The sequence below is a fragment of the Anopheles darlingi genome, chromosome 3 (genome assembly GCF_943734745.1).
Source record: "Anopheles darlingi chromosome 3, idAnoDarlMG_H_01, whole genome shotgun sequence".
In the NCBI taxonomy this organism is placed as follows: domain Eukaryota; kingdom Metazoa; phylum Arthropoda; class Insecta; order Diptera; family Culicidae; genus Anopheles; species Anopheles darlingi.
Genome location: NC_064875.1, coordinates 54,477,909 through 54,493,315, shown reverse-complemented (window position 1 = coordinate 54,493,315; position 15,407 = coordinate 54,477,909). Strand labels below are relative to the sequence as shown.

Sequence of the window (15,407 nt, the reverse complement as noted above, 5' to 3'; positions counted from 1 at the left end):
GTGTTATATTATGAAGGTTTCAGCGATTGTTATGATGCTGCTGCTGCTGCTGCTGCTGCTGCTTCCAGGGAAGCATTACCTATTCCACCGCGAAACTTCCACGGAACGTAAATATGCATGACATTACTGGGATGAAGGGATACCGCCAGCGAAACAGTTACCGCAACTTTCCTTCTACGAGATAATATGCATTTATGCCACCCGTCCCGGCTGGTTAGGCGATTTGAAATTTAAATCCTCTAGAAATGTCGGAACCCTTCGGATCCCTTCTCCGAGCACCGAGCCACCTACCAATTGAGCAATCGGTCGAAAATCGGTCGAAAATCGGTCGAAAATCGGTCTCGAGAATCCATCAAACCCCGGTATCGTACGCACCACGATCACATTCGATATTTCAATTTCAATCAAGACACTCCTTTGCTCTACCCTATTGTTAGGCTGTAGGGGCACTCGTCCGAAACCCTTCGCTATTTGTGTGTCCTACGCCCTACACCGACCGCGTTGAGTGCGATGTGCGATATCTGTTTTAGCGGTTAACTAACGTGAAGACGAACGGAAAGCAATTCGGTTAAATTCCGTCTTTCCTTTTTACGGCATTCCGCTTCGATTACTACTGATGCTGATGGTTCAATGCGTGGCAGAGTGCTTTTATTTGTAATATATTAACCTGTCAAAACATTTTAACCATCTTGCACGATTTTCTCAATGTATTTCGTTTTGCACTCTTAAAGTGCGTCCGGCATTAGCAGCAGCATTAACGGTGGGACAATTAAGGAGCATCCGTTTTGGCTCGTCGTACACGTGCTTGGAGAGAGTCAAATTGGAATTGTGGCCGTAACCCTTGTCTCTGCCAGTACTGTCAATAGCAGTCCCACACGAAACACTCCTTCGGTGCGCTCAAAGTTTTCTCATTTCAAGGCCATGGCAGGACAAATCGGCCCCGCGTTGGCCTCCCCCGCGCGCTGAATTCTTTGCGCCCCATCAACCGCAGACACTCCACTTGTGGTACTCAGCATCAGTGGGACAGCGAGTGTGGTGCGTGGATCGCAATGTGAAGCAAAAGTTCCGCTGGTTCTGCCCTTGAGTTGGGGACCGTCTTAAAAGTTGGAAGATTGAAATTGAATCGTTTTTTGTGGGTGCTTGCGTTGTGTGTGTGTGTAGTTGTGTCTGGGCGTTTATGTTGTTTCAATTCAACTGCATGGGGTTGTGTGTTTTCAATTGCTTCTCAATTGCTGCGCCCCTTGATACATTCATCGAGGCACGGTGGATGCGGCGAAAGGTATTTTGTGTCCAAAAAACTCCAGTTCTCAGCCTATGAAGCATACTGCTTGACCGATGTTCTAGTAACAATCAAGAAGAATTTTCTTAAATGGTACTCCGGCAGACAGTCCGTTGTGCAGTGACAAGGATTACAAAATTGATTTGATTTTGACGACCAAAACAGGACGAGCCCGATGGATTAGGTTGAAAACGTTTACGTTGAAGTTCAAGCATGGACAGAAAATTAATTGTAGTTGATAAGCTCGTGTTCAATTAAGATGATTGAATAAAAATTGTCCAATATCCACCAACTTGAGCTGGAGTCGTGTACCTGGGAGAAAGGCAAAAAAAACAAACGATAAGAAAGTTTCGAGATCACCGTGACTCGACAACCCTGAAGCAGATCAACAAATCGTGGAATGGAAACAGTTAATAAAATTACAGTAAAAGTCTCTGTCAACCTCGTTCCAGTAAGCGAGTCGCAAGCGTGGGCCGATTGACGGTGAACAATGCAATGCTGGCTCGCTCAGGAAACCCACCAAAAACCTCTGCCCACCCCCTAGCCCTTGCTGTGTGTTGTGTGGCTTTTTTCTCAATGGCTGTTGTGGAAAACTTTTGCTGCTCCCGCATAAAACCATGTTGCTATAGCTGCTGCATGTGTACGTGTGTGCGCGCGCGCGCGTGTGTGTGTGTGCGTCGACGTTAAAACTCGCGATCGCGAAAAGCATAACAGCAAGCGACATGACTTCCAAGCTGCGCTTCAATGCCATGATGCCGCACACAGGCCACAGGCTGGAAAGCGGCTCAAAAGTTGGCTTTCGGGCATTCAAGCTGCGGGAAAATGAAAGCATGCTCAAGTGAAGGTGTCGGCAAGGTAGACGGAAGGAAATATGAAGGAGAACGGGCAAGGGACCGGAGCATGTAAGCATCAGTGAAGCGCTGAAAGCATCCCTATGTCTTCAGTAGACGCGGCACACGTGCTCGTAGTGGAAAGTTCTTCGAGCAATTCGAAAAACTCAAATGGCACATTTGCATAAAACGGATGAGAGCACACACGCGATGCCCAGGGAACGCCCTTCTATGGTTCGTATGGCAAGCAAACGCAACCCCAACACCCCCCACACACACACACGCGCAGAGCCTACCCCTCGGCAGCATAATCATGTTCCACGAAAGGACCTGATCCGCCCGAATCCGATCACGCGCTTCGGAACGAAACGTGCGGAACGGAACGGGCCAGGCGGCCGACAACTACTAGGGTATTCGGATAGTTTGCAGGCTGGCCGGCCCGGCCCGGTAGGTGGTGGTTGGCTGATCGGCTTAATTGAAACCGCCCACGGTGGAAGGTATGCCCACACTTCATCATATTGCTCCTTTGGGGGCGTTTAGAAAGTAGGCGCTTAAAAACCATTCCAGGACGATTAACCTTTCAACGCACAGTATGAAAGCGAAGTAATGCGGATATTACACTCTATTCGACACTGCAAGCACCAGCGCTGAAGTAGACTCCATTGATCCGTGTAAACTGCCTGTTGCTTTCCAGCTGACAGTCGAATATCCCCTTAAACCTCGGATCCTGTGAGGTCCTCGCACCAAACCCGAAAGTCCCTTCCGCGAGTCTCCAGGGCAACTCGATACTCGATAGCAAATCTTTCGGCGAAGGTCAGGGGGAAGTACTTTTTCGAGAAAATTCTCGGAAAAAAAACCAACAAACAGCTACTAGACTACTTCGGTATGTACGCGCCTCCCGAAATGGGCGCACAGAACCAGTGCCTCCGGGACGGGGCTTGCTAGGAAAAAAAAAAACGATTTGTGCCCTGTGTGGAACACCCGATTTCGGAACGGAACCGAAACATGAAAGCCAAACACGGTACGGTCCAGTTGTCCAGTTCCGCTCGCGTCTCGCTTGTTTTGCATCTTCCAGCGACAGGCATCACTGGTTGTTATTCCGTGCTGTTACGCTTCACCAGAGAGTGGAAGCCTTCTTCTTCCCGGGTGACCCGCGTACCGGTTGATCGATTGGTGGATCGAACCAATACACCGGAAGCATCACTTTCCGTTTGATGTTTTACAGCTCACGGTCCCTGTGCTTGGGTGCAGGTGTATTAAAAATCGGACAGATGTCTCGTAGACTTCGTCTCTTGTTTCAGCCACAGCATACGCGCCATCTACGCACGAGAAAGCATCAAACCGAAGCAGTGGCTGGGTTCGGGCCTGCGAGATGAACTGACGCGGAAAATGTTGTTTTGCCGAAACGCAAGGAACCGCGACAGTGTAAAGCGTTGTTTGAAGTTCTTCTAGGCAGGACCTGCCGTCATCCGGCGTTGGCATTAACGTGATATATGCTCCGATGGTTCCGCTACTCTCGCTCTTCTACATATCTCGTACTCGATGTATGCCATCAGTTTAATCGCACTTCATCCACCATCACCACCACGACTACCACGCTGGTGATGAGAGTGATCGTTACATAATTCACCATCAATCACACCACTGTGGAACTCTGGGTGATAGACACCAGTAGCCAGCCAGACGTTGAAGATTCCAGGTCGATGGTATGCTGGTGTGACGTACGTGCTACCGATGTGCGTGTATCAATGAGCATTAAAGTAATGCTTCGGCAGCAGTTGACGCAACGGTTCCTGCTAGCAAGGATCGTTGCTGGCCATCCTTGCGCGGTGCGTTACTACCCGTGACCGTGGTTGGCAGCATAAATAAAGACTTCTCAGAAGCCATACCAAACTGTCCAACCAATGTGCCCCTGTGTGTATATGTGTTTCTGCGTATTCCAGCGATTATGGTCACTGTTCATGGTAGCACCGCTATCGAGCACTCATTGGAGTATACCCACGTCCGCCGTGGCTGCCTATTCCTGGGCCATGGATGGCACGTTGTCTGTAACATTCGCATTAAGCGCACACCATGGCCCATCCATCCTCCACGGTTCGTCCACCAACCGTCTTCCACCAACCGTTTTTCATCTTACTTTTGTTTATCTTCCACTTGCTTCGAATATGATTATCTGCCAAGTGGCAGGGCGCGGCAGAATGGAAATTAATCTTTTTTGTAGCACAACACACTGCCACCGACTGGCATCAACGCCATAAGCTGACATTTGCGATGCTCTTTTCGGCAAACACGGTGTGTGAGCTTCGCTGCGAGACAATGTCATGGAGATGCGCTGCGGTTTTGTGTTAAAGAGGCCTAGCATCACTCTCCATCATCGTCGAGTCAAGAGCGGCCTCCGCCTTTTTGTTTCCTCTGAGCAACTTGATGAGGGGGGGGACTCCCAATGAGCTTCTTGTTATCTTATGCATGACACTGAGCGTGGCTTAATTCAATATATAAATAAATACCATTCAATATAAATAATAAACAAATGATGAACACACACTCGAATGGCAGGAGGATGGGGATCTACTTTCTTCGGGTTTAAGGTGAAGCAACATTCTGGTTTAACTCGTTCAACCGACCATCACAATCAAAGAGCAGTTACTCCACTCATCGGCTTACAATTAAAAACCATGGAAGGCAGAAACCAGGCAGAAGCCATGGAGATGGCCGAGGAGGAAGAGGAAAGATTGTAAATGGATCTGAAAGTGCTACAAGCACACAATCCATCTCCCAGCATGCCCATGTCAACACAGGGGATTTACAAAGGCAACAGATACGGCACGGCTGTAGTCCAGGCTTTACAGCTCTCAATTTAAATATGCCTCACCATTAAGGACTTCAAATAGAGGATAGGTTTCGTTGGAATAATTTTCCACAGGCCTGTTTCCAAGTAGGGACACTGCTACCGTCGATGCTGGATTGATGTACTTGAAATTCTCCTAAACATCTGATGGTTTCCTGCAATTTATTATGTTTCTTATTACTCGTAAGCGTCACATCAAACGTTGTGTCGGATTTGGTACAAAAGGCATTTATCACAAACAATCCAGAGACAAAGACCTCTCAACAGATTATCCCCAAAAATTTAAATTCATTCATTCACTTCACCTGGTATCCGGTCTTGGCGTGACTAATATCGGCGCATCGTCGCCTGAATCCAGGGCACGTAGTCGGACACCTTGGCGTACCCATCGGGGTTACCCGAGCCGCAGTAGTTGATGATAAAGTTGGCCACCCCGACAAGCTCGTTGTTCATCACAGCCGGTCCACCCGAATCGCCCTAGAAATACCGCGAGGATACAGTGGATAAGTGAAAGTGTCGTATTTGCTAAAACTTTCCGGGACCAGCACTTACATTGCAAGCACCGTTGTTGATCGGCGAGGTAAAACATATCAGCCCACTGGGAATACCGGTGACAGCGGCACACCGTTGGCTTGCCAGTACGGTGGCACGGTTAAACCGAAGCCAGGTCGATACCGGACCACCGGAGAAAATGCGGCCCCAGCCCGAAATGATGATCTCACTCCCGGCCGGCACCTCGGCGGTGCGCAGTGCAATCGGTCTAATGGTGCTGCTGGTGGCCAGCGGTTGCTGAAGCAGCAGCAGCGCTACATCATTCCGGAAGTTACCGTAACGCTCGTGTGGTAGCACCCGGGCGACGGCCCGCCGCAAACCGCCGGTATTCAAATTAATCGTTCCGGCCAGTACCGTGAGCGAGGCAGCTGGAATACTGGAAGAAATGGAATCGAGTGAATCTGAGACATGTGCTGCCTACGTTGTAATACGTGAGACTTTCCGAGCGACTTACAGCACACCGTTCGTGTAGACACAGTGGGCCGCGCTGAGGACCCAACGTGCGTCAATCAACGAACCACCGCATCCGAGCGAACCCGACCGAAGCAGCGCTACCTGATAGGGCAGTTGGCCTTGGGAGGCAACCGAGCCACCGACGATGCGTGATGATTTGTAAATGGTGCCACCACCGGCCACCAGCCGGTTCTGCTCGTTGTGATGAAACCGTTGCCCACTCACAGCCACCGCCAACCAGCACCACACTATCACACTGCCGACCTGCATCAATTTTGCCATTAGTACGTCCGATGATTCGGTTCGGGATCCTTGGGTGAGAAAGCCGGGTAGAACTGCGCGGCGTATCCGGATGCCGTACAGTGTAAGACTAGCATTCAGCTCGTACCGCGTAGCGGTTATTTATCGGCACCGGTGTCCCTCTTTAACTTTGGGTGACTGATACTGTTCTAGCCGCTTGTCTGGTTTCCGAAAGAAGGGGGAGAGCGGGGTGGGGGAGGAAGAAGACCCCGAGACGAGACACACCGGTGGCGAGGTGCCTCTCGAGGAGAGGTTGGGCTCAGACATCAAACATCTCGTCACCGTCCGGGTATGGTGGGTGGTATGAACGAACCGAACTCATCCACTCATCTCACCAGCACTCGCACCTCATGGGGACGCCCGTGGTGCGGAGGCGAGCGTGAGGATGAATGGGTGGTGGCCCCAGACGCAGTTTATCATCAGCGTGCTATCTATCTGCTCCGAGGATTGGCGGTTGCACACAGTTGAAGGTAGTTGCCGGGGTTGGGGGCCGATGGACACAAAACATGGTGGTAAGGGTCTTTCCCACCAGCTACCGTACGATTGGAAGGCAACAGAAGGTCAGCTTCGCCCCTGAGATGTTCCCTAAGTAGCTTTTATCGGAAGTTCAAAGGCAACGCTTGCTGGAGTAGAAGTTTCCATGGAAGCGCAGCCCTGGCAGTTTCCACAACACCCAACAAAGTATTGACGGAAGAGTGTTGTGAGTATTTGGCGACAGCTCCGTTCTGCGGTCCCATGTTCTTGCCATGACCACTTGACCCAGGGTGTAAACTCGCAAACTGACGTCCCACTGTTGTGTCCGCACAACCGATAGCAGCGTGCTGTCGGTTGCCGTTATGCAAATACACATGCCCGATGGCATCGAGCGATAAGATAAGAAGTTCTTCACGATCAAAAGACAATGGAGGACGAGAGTGGAGCGGAAGTCGCAGTAGAGTGACCGGAGCTCCAAAACACGAGATGGAAGTTAAGAGTAGTACACTGGTGCAGTGGTAGTAGACCGTGCTGATGATTTTGCGCTTCTTGCGCACGATAAGATAAGCTTCCGGTTTGTGTTTTGATTTTCGTCTTCTCTCTCTCTCTTTCTCTTTCTCGTCGATACTTCGATGGACATGATTCGGTTGCGTAAACTTGTGCGGACCTGTGACTCAGCTAGCGAAGTAGCGGTACTTTACATCTCGCACGTGTAACCTTGTTTGTTATGAGTCCGCGAAACGAGAACCGGACCGCCCCGGACAATGTAGCGAGCATGGCCCCGAGTATGGCGATGTGATATACTTACCAGGTAGTAATCCGCTATTCCCAGAAGACATTACAACATTCTTTCCATATGAACTTCCACATCGCTGCAGATCGGCCCCGGCCTTGTTCCGTGCAAGCATACCGGATGGGAACGGTTCTTTTCGCGCTTTCCATTGCGGGTTTCCGGTCCAGTGGTGCGGGCCCATAAAGTTTAAATTATGTTGGGGATTTGCGTGCCTACATCACTCACGAGCAGCGTTGAGGGCGAGAGGTGGAAGGGGTGGGTTTTTCTAATTTAATTTTGTTTCCATGCGAACATAGCGTACCATCTCTGCCATGGCATTGGCCCCTCCTCTGTGCAGTGGGCGTCCGTGTGGTGGGAGGGCTTAGAAGAAACCGAAAAATTCCTGCATGAAAGAAAACGCCATGCAAACGTGCAGGGCGTCCGTGTCCCCGAAGGATCAATCAGTGTAATGAGCAGTTGAGGGACGGTGGATGAGGGATGAGATTTCTCTTCTGCTTGGATCCTGGTCCTTTGTTTTACTGCCGTATATTATCTAATATTTCAAAAGGGATTCTGTTGAAATCATTAGAGAGGTCATACAATGAATCGACAGGCACAGAGGCACTAGGAAGGAGACAATTCTGCTCGACCTAATTGAAATACTCATCCTTCATCTGTAGCGCATATGCGTATGAATCTATGCTGTACTCTTCTGACTTACTCCTCGCTCGCTCCTCGGATACGTTGTTCTCCCGGGACTGGCGAAATGTCACGAAGGCGAAACGATACATAAATCATCGCATGTAAAAATCCAATTTCGCTCGCTTAAACCGGCGCTTTGCCTCTCCCTTTGTTTTTGTAGATCTACTTCGGCATATCCTGCATCACGATGTCACTGTTCCTTCACGAAGAGCGACGCTATCTCCGGGGAGAGGTCGACAAACCGGTCGGCGAGAGCTTCCTCGAACGGGACACCATCTCCGCAGGTAGGTACAGCGCGAGATCATTGCCTAGACGGCGCCTAGCACGGCACGTGGAAAGGACACTTGGGTTTATTATGTAAATAGAATCCTTCAAGGAGAAGACGAGGCCGACGCTCGACCGTCGTGCTAATTAGCGGCGCAAACAAGCTACAAGCGAAACGCTGCCAGAAGGATGCTCGATCCTCGCGATTGACGATCCTTCATAATTGGCTTCCGGCTTCCTTCAGTAGCCGAAAAGAGCGACAGAGAGAGAGAGAGAGTTACAGCATAGTTTGGTATAGTGGAGAGGAAACCCGGAGGGGTTGATACTGCTCGGCATCCTGGAATTACCTCCCCCTTTAAAGGTTCGTCTATCGTGTTGAACTTGGGCTACACTTTGTCAGCGCCTGGAGCCTGGACTGAGATCCTAGTGGCAGGGAGCCATCCGGTTGTTCCGGTGCCAGCTCGTTTCCCGTCCGTCCGGCATTCGATTTTGCTGCATCCGGGCATCCATTCGCTCCAAGTTGGCCAACTCTGTGCACGAAAATCAATAACGAGAAGAAGTCCATACCTCTTCCGGTTTACAGATTCCCGGACCCGGGCCATTTTCTTCAGCCGCCTGTGAGCGTTACGTTATTGTTGAGGATGAAATTTTTAAATAAAATTCCTTTCATTCTCCTCCTCCTTATCCTGTTCCTTGGTTTCATCTGTTACGGTAGTCACGGTCAAGTTCAACGTGCTGCTGCTGATCTTTGCCACCCTAGGAGTCCTGTCGTCGGTGCTCGTTCTAATCGGATTGAAAATGGTACGTAGCCCCGCTTGCAGACATGTTGCAATGCTTTTATCGTAAAAAATCCATGACATTTCACATCTCTATTCTCGGCAGAATAATCGAGCCCTGCTGCTGCCCTGGATTCTGGTGATGATAGCGGACCTGCTGGTGGAATGCGCCCACTTTATGTATCTAATTGTCATAGAAACGGTAGGTTTGACGAGTAATAACCGTACCGGTTTCGTCGCCATCACCATCATCATCATCATACCGGTAATAGAAATAACTTGAATAAAATTTTCATTTTCTTATGCTTTTCTCTATTTTGAACCGTACGGTTGAATCAGCTTAAGTTTGAGCCACTGACAGCGATGCTGTTTACGATTGATTTCTTCATCATGTGTCTTAACGTAAGTATTTCGTGTGTCTGTATCTCTTTAAAGAAATCAAATATGAAAATGGAACCGGACCGCAACGAATTTCTGGTTGATAATATAGTTCAATAGCGCCAGTACGTTGCTTCGAGTGCGAGAGTTTTTAAGTCCATTATCTACTAAGACTCTTTGAGTGAACGCCACCAGTTCCAATTTAAAAACAAAATGCAGGATACTCAGAAACCAAAAAGACAGTTAAACTCCTAGAATGCATCACTCTCGGCTCCTTATACATTCCGGGAACCAGTATTTCAGTTCGTGAATGTTCTCCGACGATATTCAGTAGCATTCAAAGCTAAGTTGCATTATCACGTCATTGTAAATAGGCTATATTCCATACATCTCCTACAGGAAGCCAGAAATGGAAATCATTTTCGAACACAAAATCGAATGCCTGCATTTTTTCCAAAAATCAATCTGATTGTACTCTGAAATATACACGATCATACCGAGTACCATCATTCTCAGCATTCCTCTCCATTTGGCCTTTGTTTGCGCCAAACAGGGCAAATGAAACATGAGCGATGAAAACCCATTTTACCAAGCAAAATGTGCATCCCTCACGCACCACACTACATTCGTTCGCATTGATATTCATATGTTTTTCCTGTTTTTGTTCCATATTTCCTGGCCCAGATTTACTGTTTGCTGTGCGTGATATCGCAGTACCAGGAATACAAGGCGGGCCGAGGACAGGCCGACGACGATTCCTACACTTGCGTAAGTATCAACTCGCTCACTGCAAAAACCGACCAACTTGTGACACCCAACGATAGCAAACACGTCGCTGCCCTTTACGCTCTCCTTCCGGAAGTGAAAACTACTTTTCGGGTGTGCGCTCGAGACAGCGTGTTTCGTGTTCGCGAAAGTTTTCGTTTCTTCATCCATCTTAAAAGCCATTAATGAGCAGGCAACGATCTATGTCTTTTTTTTTTGGTTTCCTCTGGTTTCGGTATTTTTCGCGGATGCGAATAGGTCTAGACTGCGATTGGGAGCGTTTGTCAGGATTAAATTATATGCAACACGAGCCACCACCCCACCCCGGGTGGCCAAGTGACCCGACTCGCGAAGCAAAATGATTCATAACTTCCGCTCTCGATGCCGGGAACCCTAGCGGGTTCGCCATTAATCTTAATCAAGATCGTATAAATTCCGGGTTTTCCGGACTTATCACCGTTGCTCCGCACAACCGACCTCTTGTACCTCAATTGCCACCGACGCCGCCGTCGGATTTAATCCTAGCGTGGGAAGCTGTGTAAAAAGGAGGCTACCGGCAACTTGAACTCCGTGGAGAGCCCCGTCGTCGTCGTCGTCGTTGTACTTGTACAGGAGGGCTAAAAGCATAGTTTTGCAGTGACCGTTTGAGTGATTTATTCCCTTCCCATTCTCTCCGAAAATGCCATTCTACTACCACCAGTTGGGCCAAAAAGGAGGGAGAAAGGGATCTAATATGGCCAAGGGTCGAACCGCGCGAAGGCGTAATTCCCATGCTGCATGCCTGGCGTGTTGCCTGGCACGGAAAGTGTATTCCATCATTTCGAACAACAGAGCGCACTACCCACACGCTTTTTGGGGGCGGGCGAAATGAGTTGGAAATTTCAGATCCCGTTAGAAAACGGCATACAACGAGTGCAAAGAAAATGCAGGCCATTTGCTCGTTTGGGTCCGAACAATCCATTCTACAAACATCACGGGGATCAACGGGCACTTGGATTAAGATTACTTCATATACATCAAGCGAGAGCATCGCGAAATAGTGAGCAATGGTTCGAGGTACACAGGAGGCCTTTGGTTGATGTTTCATGATCCGATGATAACTCCAGGCACAGTGCACACTGTTTAATTGTGTGGTTGGTCCAGCTAGCTCGTTGGATGGATTGTCGTAAGTTTAATTTGCAACTCATAAATACGATTTAGATGCGCTATTCCTTCTCCCGGAGGAATAGCCTGAGAATAGGACCACGTGGACTTTATTAATTGGAAAGGCACCAACATTGACGTCGAGGTGGTTTTGTGGTTGTTAGAGGCCAGATAGAGGATCGGTTACAGCTAAATGCAGTAGTAAACCACACAATCAGTCTAGTTCCGCACTCATCTTAGGAAACCATTTAAAATGTATGTCCACCAGAACGTCCAACATCCGACTGACCTGCAGCATTCTTCTGGAGGAGCGAAGTCACTTACTCTGTCACAAGCTATGGGATGGTTGTCTTGAAGTCGGAAGTCGGGTCCTACCGCTAACAGCATCTGCCATGTCATGTCAGTTAACCGAACTCACGGTCTGTGTCTTTTGCTTCTTCTCGCACCACACCGCACCGCACCGCACCCCTCCATGCAGCCTACCAACATCCAGTACAGTCCACCGGCACCGTCCTGTCTGCCGCAGACGAAGACGGCCGCCCTCAGCCCCGTGATCTGTCCGCACACGAACTGCACCCTGATACCGGAGGAAACGCAGATCAACGGTGCGTTCGTGGGAAGTATGCTAATCGTGGCGCTCGGCCGCCATCCACTCGCCATGCTAACGCTTCGGTCCTTCGGCTTTACAGGTGTAGCAGCATCACCCCCGACACCGACCGTAAGGCTTCCGGCGACGCACCCTACCGGTCCGGTCGTACGCTGTACGCAACGGGGCGCTTCCCTGCTGCTCGTCAAGAAGCACGTCAAGTTCTCGGGGGGCGGTGACAAGCCGAAGGTCGGTTGCTGTACCGGTATCATCCATCCGTCGGAGAGCATCAAGGAGGGAGCGACGACGGCGACGATGGTGGCGTGTAAACCTCCGAACGGGCTCGTAATACTCGGCGCCATCGAGACGCTGCCTGGTAGGTATATTTGCTGCTGCGGCTCCGGTCGCTTGCTCGCCGGTCCGGTCCATCCGGTGGTCCGTGGGGCAGAAGAAGTAGCAATCAATGCAGCGTGCCAGCGTGCCGGAGCGACTGAAAGCACTGGGGAATGTGCGGAGTGATCCATGTTATCACAAATTGATTGAGTTTGTCTGTTTGTGCTTGATGTAGCACAATGTGCAAACCGGCCAACGGGTTGTGCAATCGTGCTCGTTTACATCAAATATCAATCAAACATTCCCGTCCCAGCTGGGGTGCTCGTTGTGGTTGGAAGAGAGTTTCGGTGTTCAGATTCTTTGAAAATCGCTTCGGGTCACGGTGCACGGTGTGTCTACTTATTTTTTCGTCGTCATACTGTTGTTTACCGTCGTACTGGTTTGAGGTGACGATGCAGCTACCAGCTGGAATGCTGAGCTGGAACTGCTGAGAACGAAAGAGAATTGTTGATAAGTCTTGCCGTGTTGCCTTGGGCCCCGTCTTTGGAGAGCCTTATGCAGCGGCTTGCAGAGCGGAAAAACCTGCAAAGCATTAAGATCGTTATCGTCAATGTCGCTGTCCGCTTTAAGCAATGAACATTCGAATGATTAATGCAATGGCTCGCGGGCACCACCTTTCCTTTCGAACGATAGGAAGGATTAAAACGATGGCAGACGAGGTCATTCTCTCTATCCTTGGGCTCATCATATCCTTCTCTGCATCCCTATTGGTGTTTTTTTTTCTCTTCAGAGTACAGCGAGGATAAGCTATCGTGGCACGAGCAAAAACTGACCCCCGTGCAGGCCACCCAACTGTACCCAGCGAAGACCGATCACCAGTGCCAGCAGGGCGACCATTAGCAGTGGCCGGCACGAGTCGTGAGAAGGCTGACGTCGCACCGGAACCGGAGCGGGATTCATCGCAGCGGCGGTGGCGGCGGTGAAGCAGTAAACTGCCTTAAACGGAAAACGCCTGAAAGGAAGGAAACACCCTCCCCCTGGTAGGAATTAGATTCACGAGTTAAACGCGAGTTTGGCAGCTCGGATCGTGTTTGCTGCGATGTCCAAGATGTTTGTCCCGTCCCTTTAGGGCGGGGAGGGGTGCACTAAAGAGAAGAGGAAGCTTTTGGCTGGGGCCATTGCGTTGTTTGGTCGCCCTTTTGCCGACTGTTTGTGTTTCCTGGTCTTCGAGCGCGGAGTTGCTTCGAGTCAACAAGAGAAAACCCGGGACCCTGGCGCCCACTCGTTGGCGTTGTCGTTGCGCTTCTCGTTTTGAATCCGGTGGTAGGCGATGATTAGGTGACCCCCCGCTGAAGCAGCTCCTTCCCCAGCACCTCGTTACTTTTCATTCTAACGACGTAATTTGATGGCGCCAACGGTCATCATTAATGTGTATCTGTGCGAGTGTTCCGCTCGTTCCGCTGGAATCGAGTTGTGAATCTGGGAATCATAAAAAGTGGAAAACGAATGCGAATCAGAGACAGAGAAGGAAAAGAGAGTTGAGGACCTTTTTTGGATGGCCCAAGGACACGCACAGAGCCAAAGCCACCTCCCGGGCTGCGTCATCTCGTCTTACGCATTCAATGACCAATGACCCAAGCAACATTCCAATTTCCAAAAACGGTTCGACCGGCATGCAGATTGACCGGTGTTGACCGGGGTTCCGCATGGCCGCATCAGCGTGATCATCGCCAGCGCACTCAATGGCCTTCCATGCACGGTTCACGCTATTTGGTAAGAGCCATTTTCAAAGCAACATCAGTATAGAACCCGCAAATGAGCGCACAACGGACATGGCCATTCGATGCCGACAATGTTGACCAGAAAAGCCAAATTTATGGGACCACAAAAGTGGTCTCTTCAATTCGCCGGGCGTCGGACTTGAGTGTTCACGGTGTCCACGCCGCTGGCCGCAGCGATTGAAGCGAAGCCTGAGATAGAGACTTCTTCGTTAGTGGTTCAGTCATCGTGGTCAAGGGCCACCCGGGAGGGATGCCACGGTTTTGGCATCTTTTCATTAGCATTGCTGCTCGAACGATACTGCAGTCATGCAGCGCACTTCAAGGACCTTCGTCGTGACTTCTTACGGTTAGTGTAGGCCGAAAGGCGCTACATCTCCCGGTGGAAGATGCAAAAATGTAAGCAAATTATTTGTCGAGAGGCCCTCGAATCGTAGCAGCTTCAAGCACAGGTGCCAGTGGAAGCGGTAGCGGCGACAGTCAAAAGGCAACCAAGACACTCCGCGTCGTGGTCGGGTTCGGTTGGCTGATGACCGTGTTATCCTGCTGATAGTAGCGCCACTGCCGCCGTTACCATGATCGGAAGCAATTAATTAGAGAGCTAGGGCCAGCGCGAGCGGCAGCAGCAGCAGCAGCAGGAGCAAAGTTCCTTTAGTCTTTGTTATCATTCTTAAGTTTCTTATTATGCTTGTGTTTAAATAGTACCCTCCGTGGCTACAGTGTCACCGGGTGAAGGTTGGTTTTATCTTGATTGTGGAGTGTGGAGTACTCTCCTCGATGATCTGCCCCGTTCGTTTGGTTTGGTCCCATCAAAGATGCCGCATCATAAAGGGCTGGTGAACGCTGTTCACTATCGCTATGGTGTCTCGATCAGCCTCCGATAGGTATAACGAGAGAAACAGAAAGAAAGACCGAGACAAAGAGAAAGAGAGTTGGCGAGAGAATTAAGGTTAATTGCCATTAGCATCGCGCAATCACGCTGACCCCGCGGTCGTCCATAACTCAATTACTGCTGCCTTCTTAATGAAGCACAAGCACCGAAGGCCGCTCGCAGGAGTTTTATCATTTTAAAACCAAAGAAAAACTGAGGAGATGAGGCGGGGAGGGCGGGGGGAATAATAAGTAGAAGAAGAAGGAAAGAAAACCACATAGCCCAAGTACGCCACAAATGTTG

The 15,407-nt window shown here is 49.9% G+C and overlaps 2 protein-coding genes across 6 annotated transcripts in view; one reads left to right on the top strand and one right to left on the bottom strand.

The window, feature by feature from the left end:
- The window catches only part of LOC125955043 (uncharacterized), a 30,085-nt gene extending 16,704 nt beyond the window's left edge, over positions 1-13,381 (top strand). For 2 of the 4 annotated variants that reach the window (XM_049685878.1, XM_049685874.1), the window contains exons 2-9: positions 8,371-8,494; positions 9,190-9,275; positions 9,357-9,452; positions 9,590-9,652; positions 10,313-10,396; positions 12,015-12,156; positions 12,226-12,498; positions 13,246-13,381. In XM_049685878.1, the coding sequence (XP_049541835.1) occupies positions 8,398-8,494; positions 9,190-9,275; positions 9,357-9,452; positions 9,590-9,652; positions 10,313-10,396; positions 12,015-12,156; positions 12,226-12,498; positions 13,246-13,355 (951 nt within the window). In that variant the 5' untranslated portion in view covers positions 8,371-8,397 and the 3' untranslated portion in view covers positions 13,356-13,381. Of the gene's footprint in view, positions 1-7,417; positions 7,548-8,370; positions 8,495-9,189; positions 9,276-9,356; positions 9,453-9,589; positions 9,653-10,312; positions 10,397-12,014; positions 12,157-12,225; positions 12,499-13,245 lie in introns of those variants that run through there. The other 2 variants (XM_049685877.1, XM_049685876.1) reach the window with 2 other exon arrangements.
- LOC125955072 (serine protease SP24D-like) lies at positions 1,474-6,351 on the bottom strand. Of its 2 annotated transcripts, none has more exons than XM_049685925.1 (4): positions 5,964-6,351; positions 5,510-5,885; positions 5,263-5,434; positions 1,474-1,591 (listed from the first exon to the last, which is right to left on the bottom strand). In XM_049685925.1, exons 1-3 carry the CDS (start codon positions 6,242-6,244, stop codon positions 5,285-5,287), a joined length of 807 nt encoding a protein of 268 aa, XP_049541882.1. In that variant the 5' UTR covers positions 6,245-6,351; the 3' UTR covers positions 1,474-1,591; positions 5,263-5,284. The 2 variants fall into 2 exon arrangements, with proteins under 2 accessions (XP_049541882.1, XP_049541881.1); XM_049685924.1 differs by lacking the exon at positions 1,474-1,591 and adding an exon at positions 4,872-5,112.
- Positions 13,382-15,407: the final 2,026 nt, after the last annotated feature.

Coding starts and splice junctions, on each gene's coding strand:
- LOC125955072 (XM_049685925.1), bottom strand. CDS start 6,244: ATGGCAAAATTGATGCAGGTCGGCAGTGTGATAGTGTGGTGCTGGTTG. Junction 5,886..5,963: donor GTCTACACGAACGGTGTGCT/GTAAGTCGCTCG, acceptor CATTTCTTCCAG/TATTCCAGCTGCCTCGCTCA. Junction 5,435..5,509: donor TCAACAACGGTGCTTGCAAT/GTAAGTGCTGGT, acceptor CGGTATTTCTAG/GGCGATTCGGGTGGACCGGC.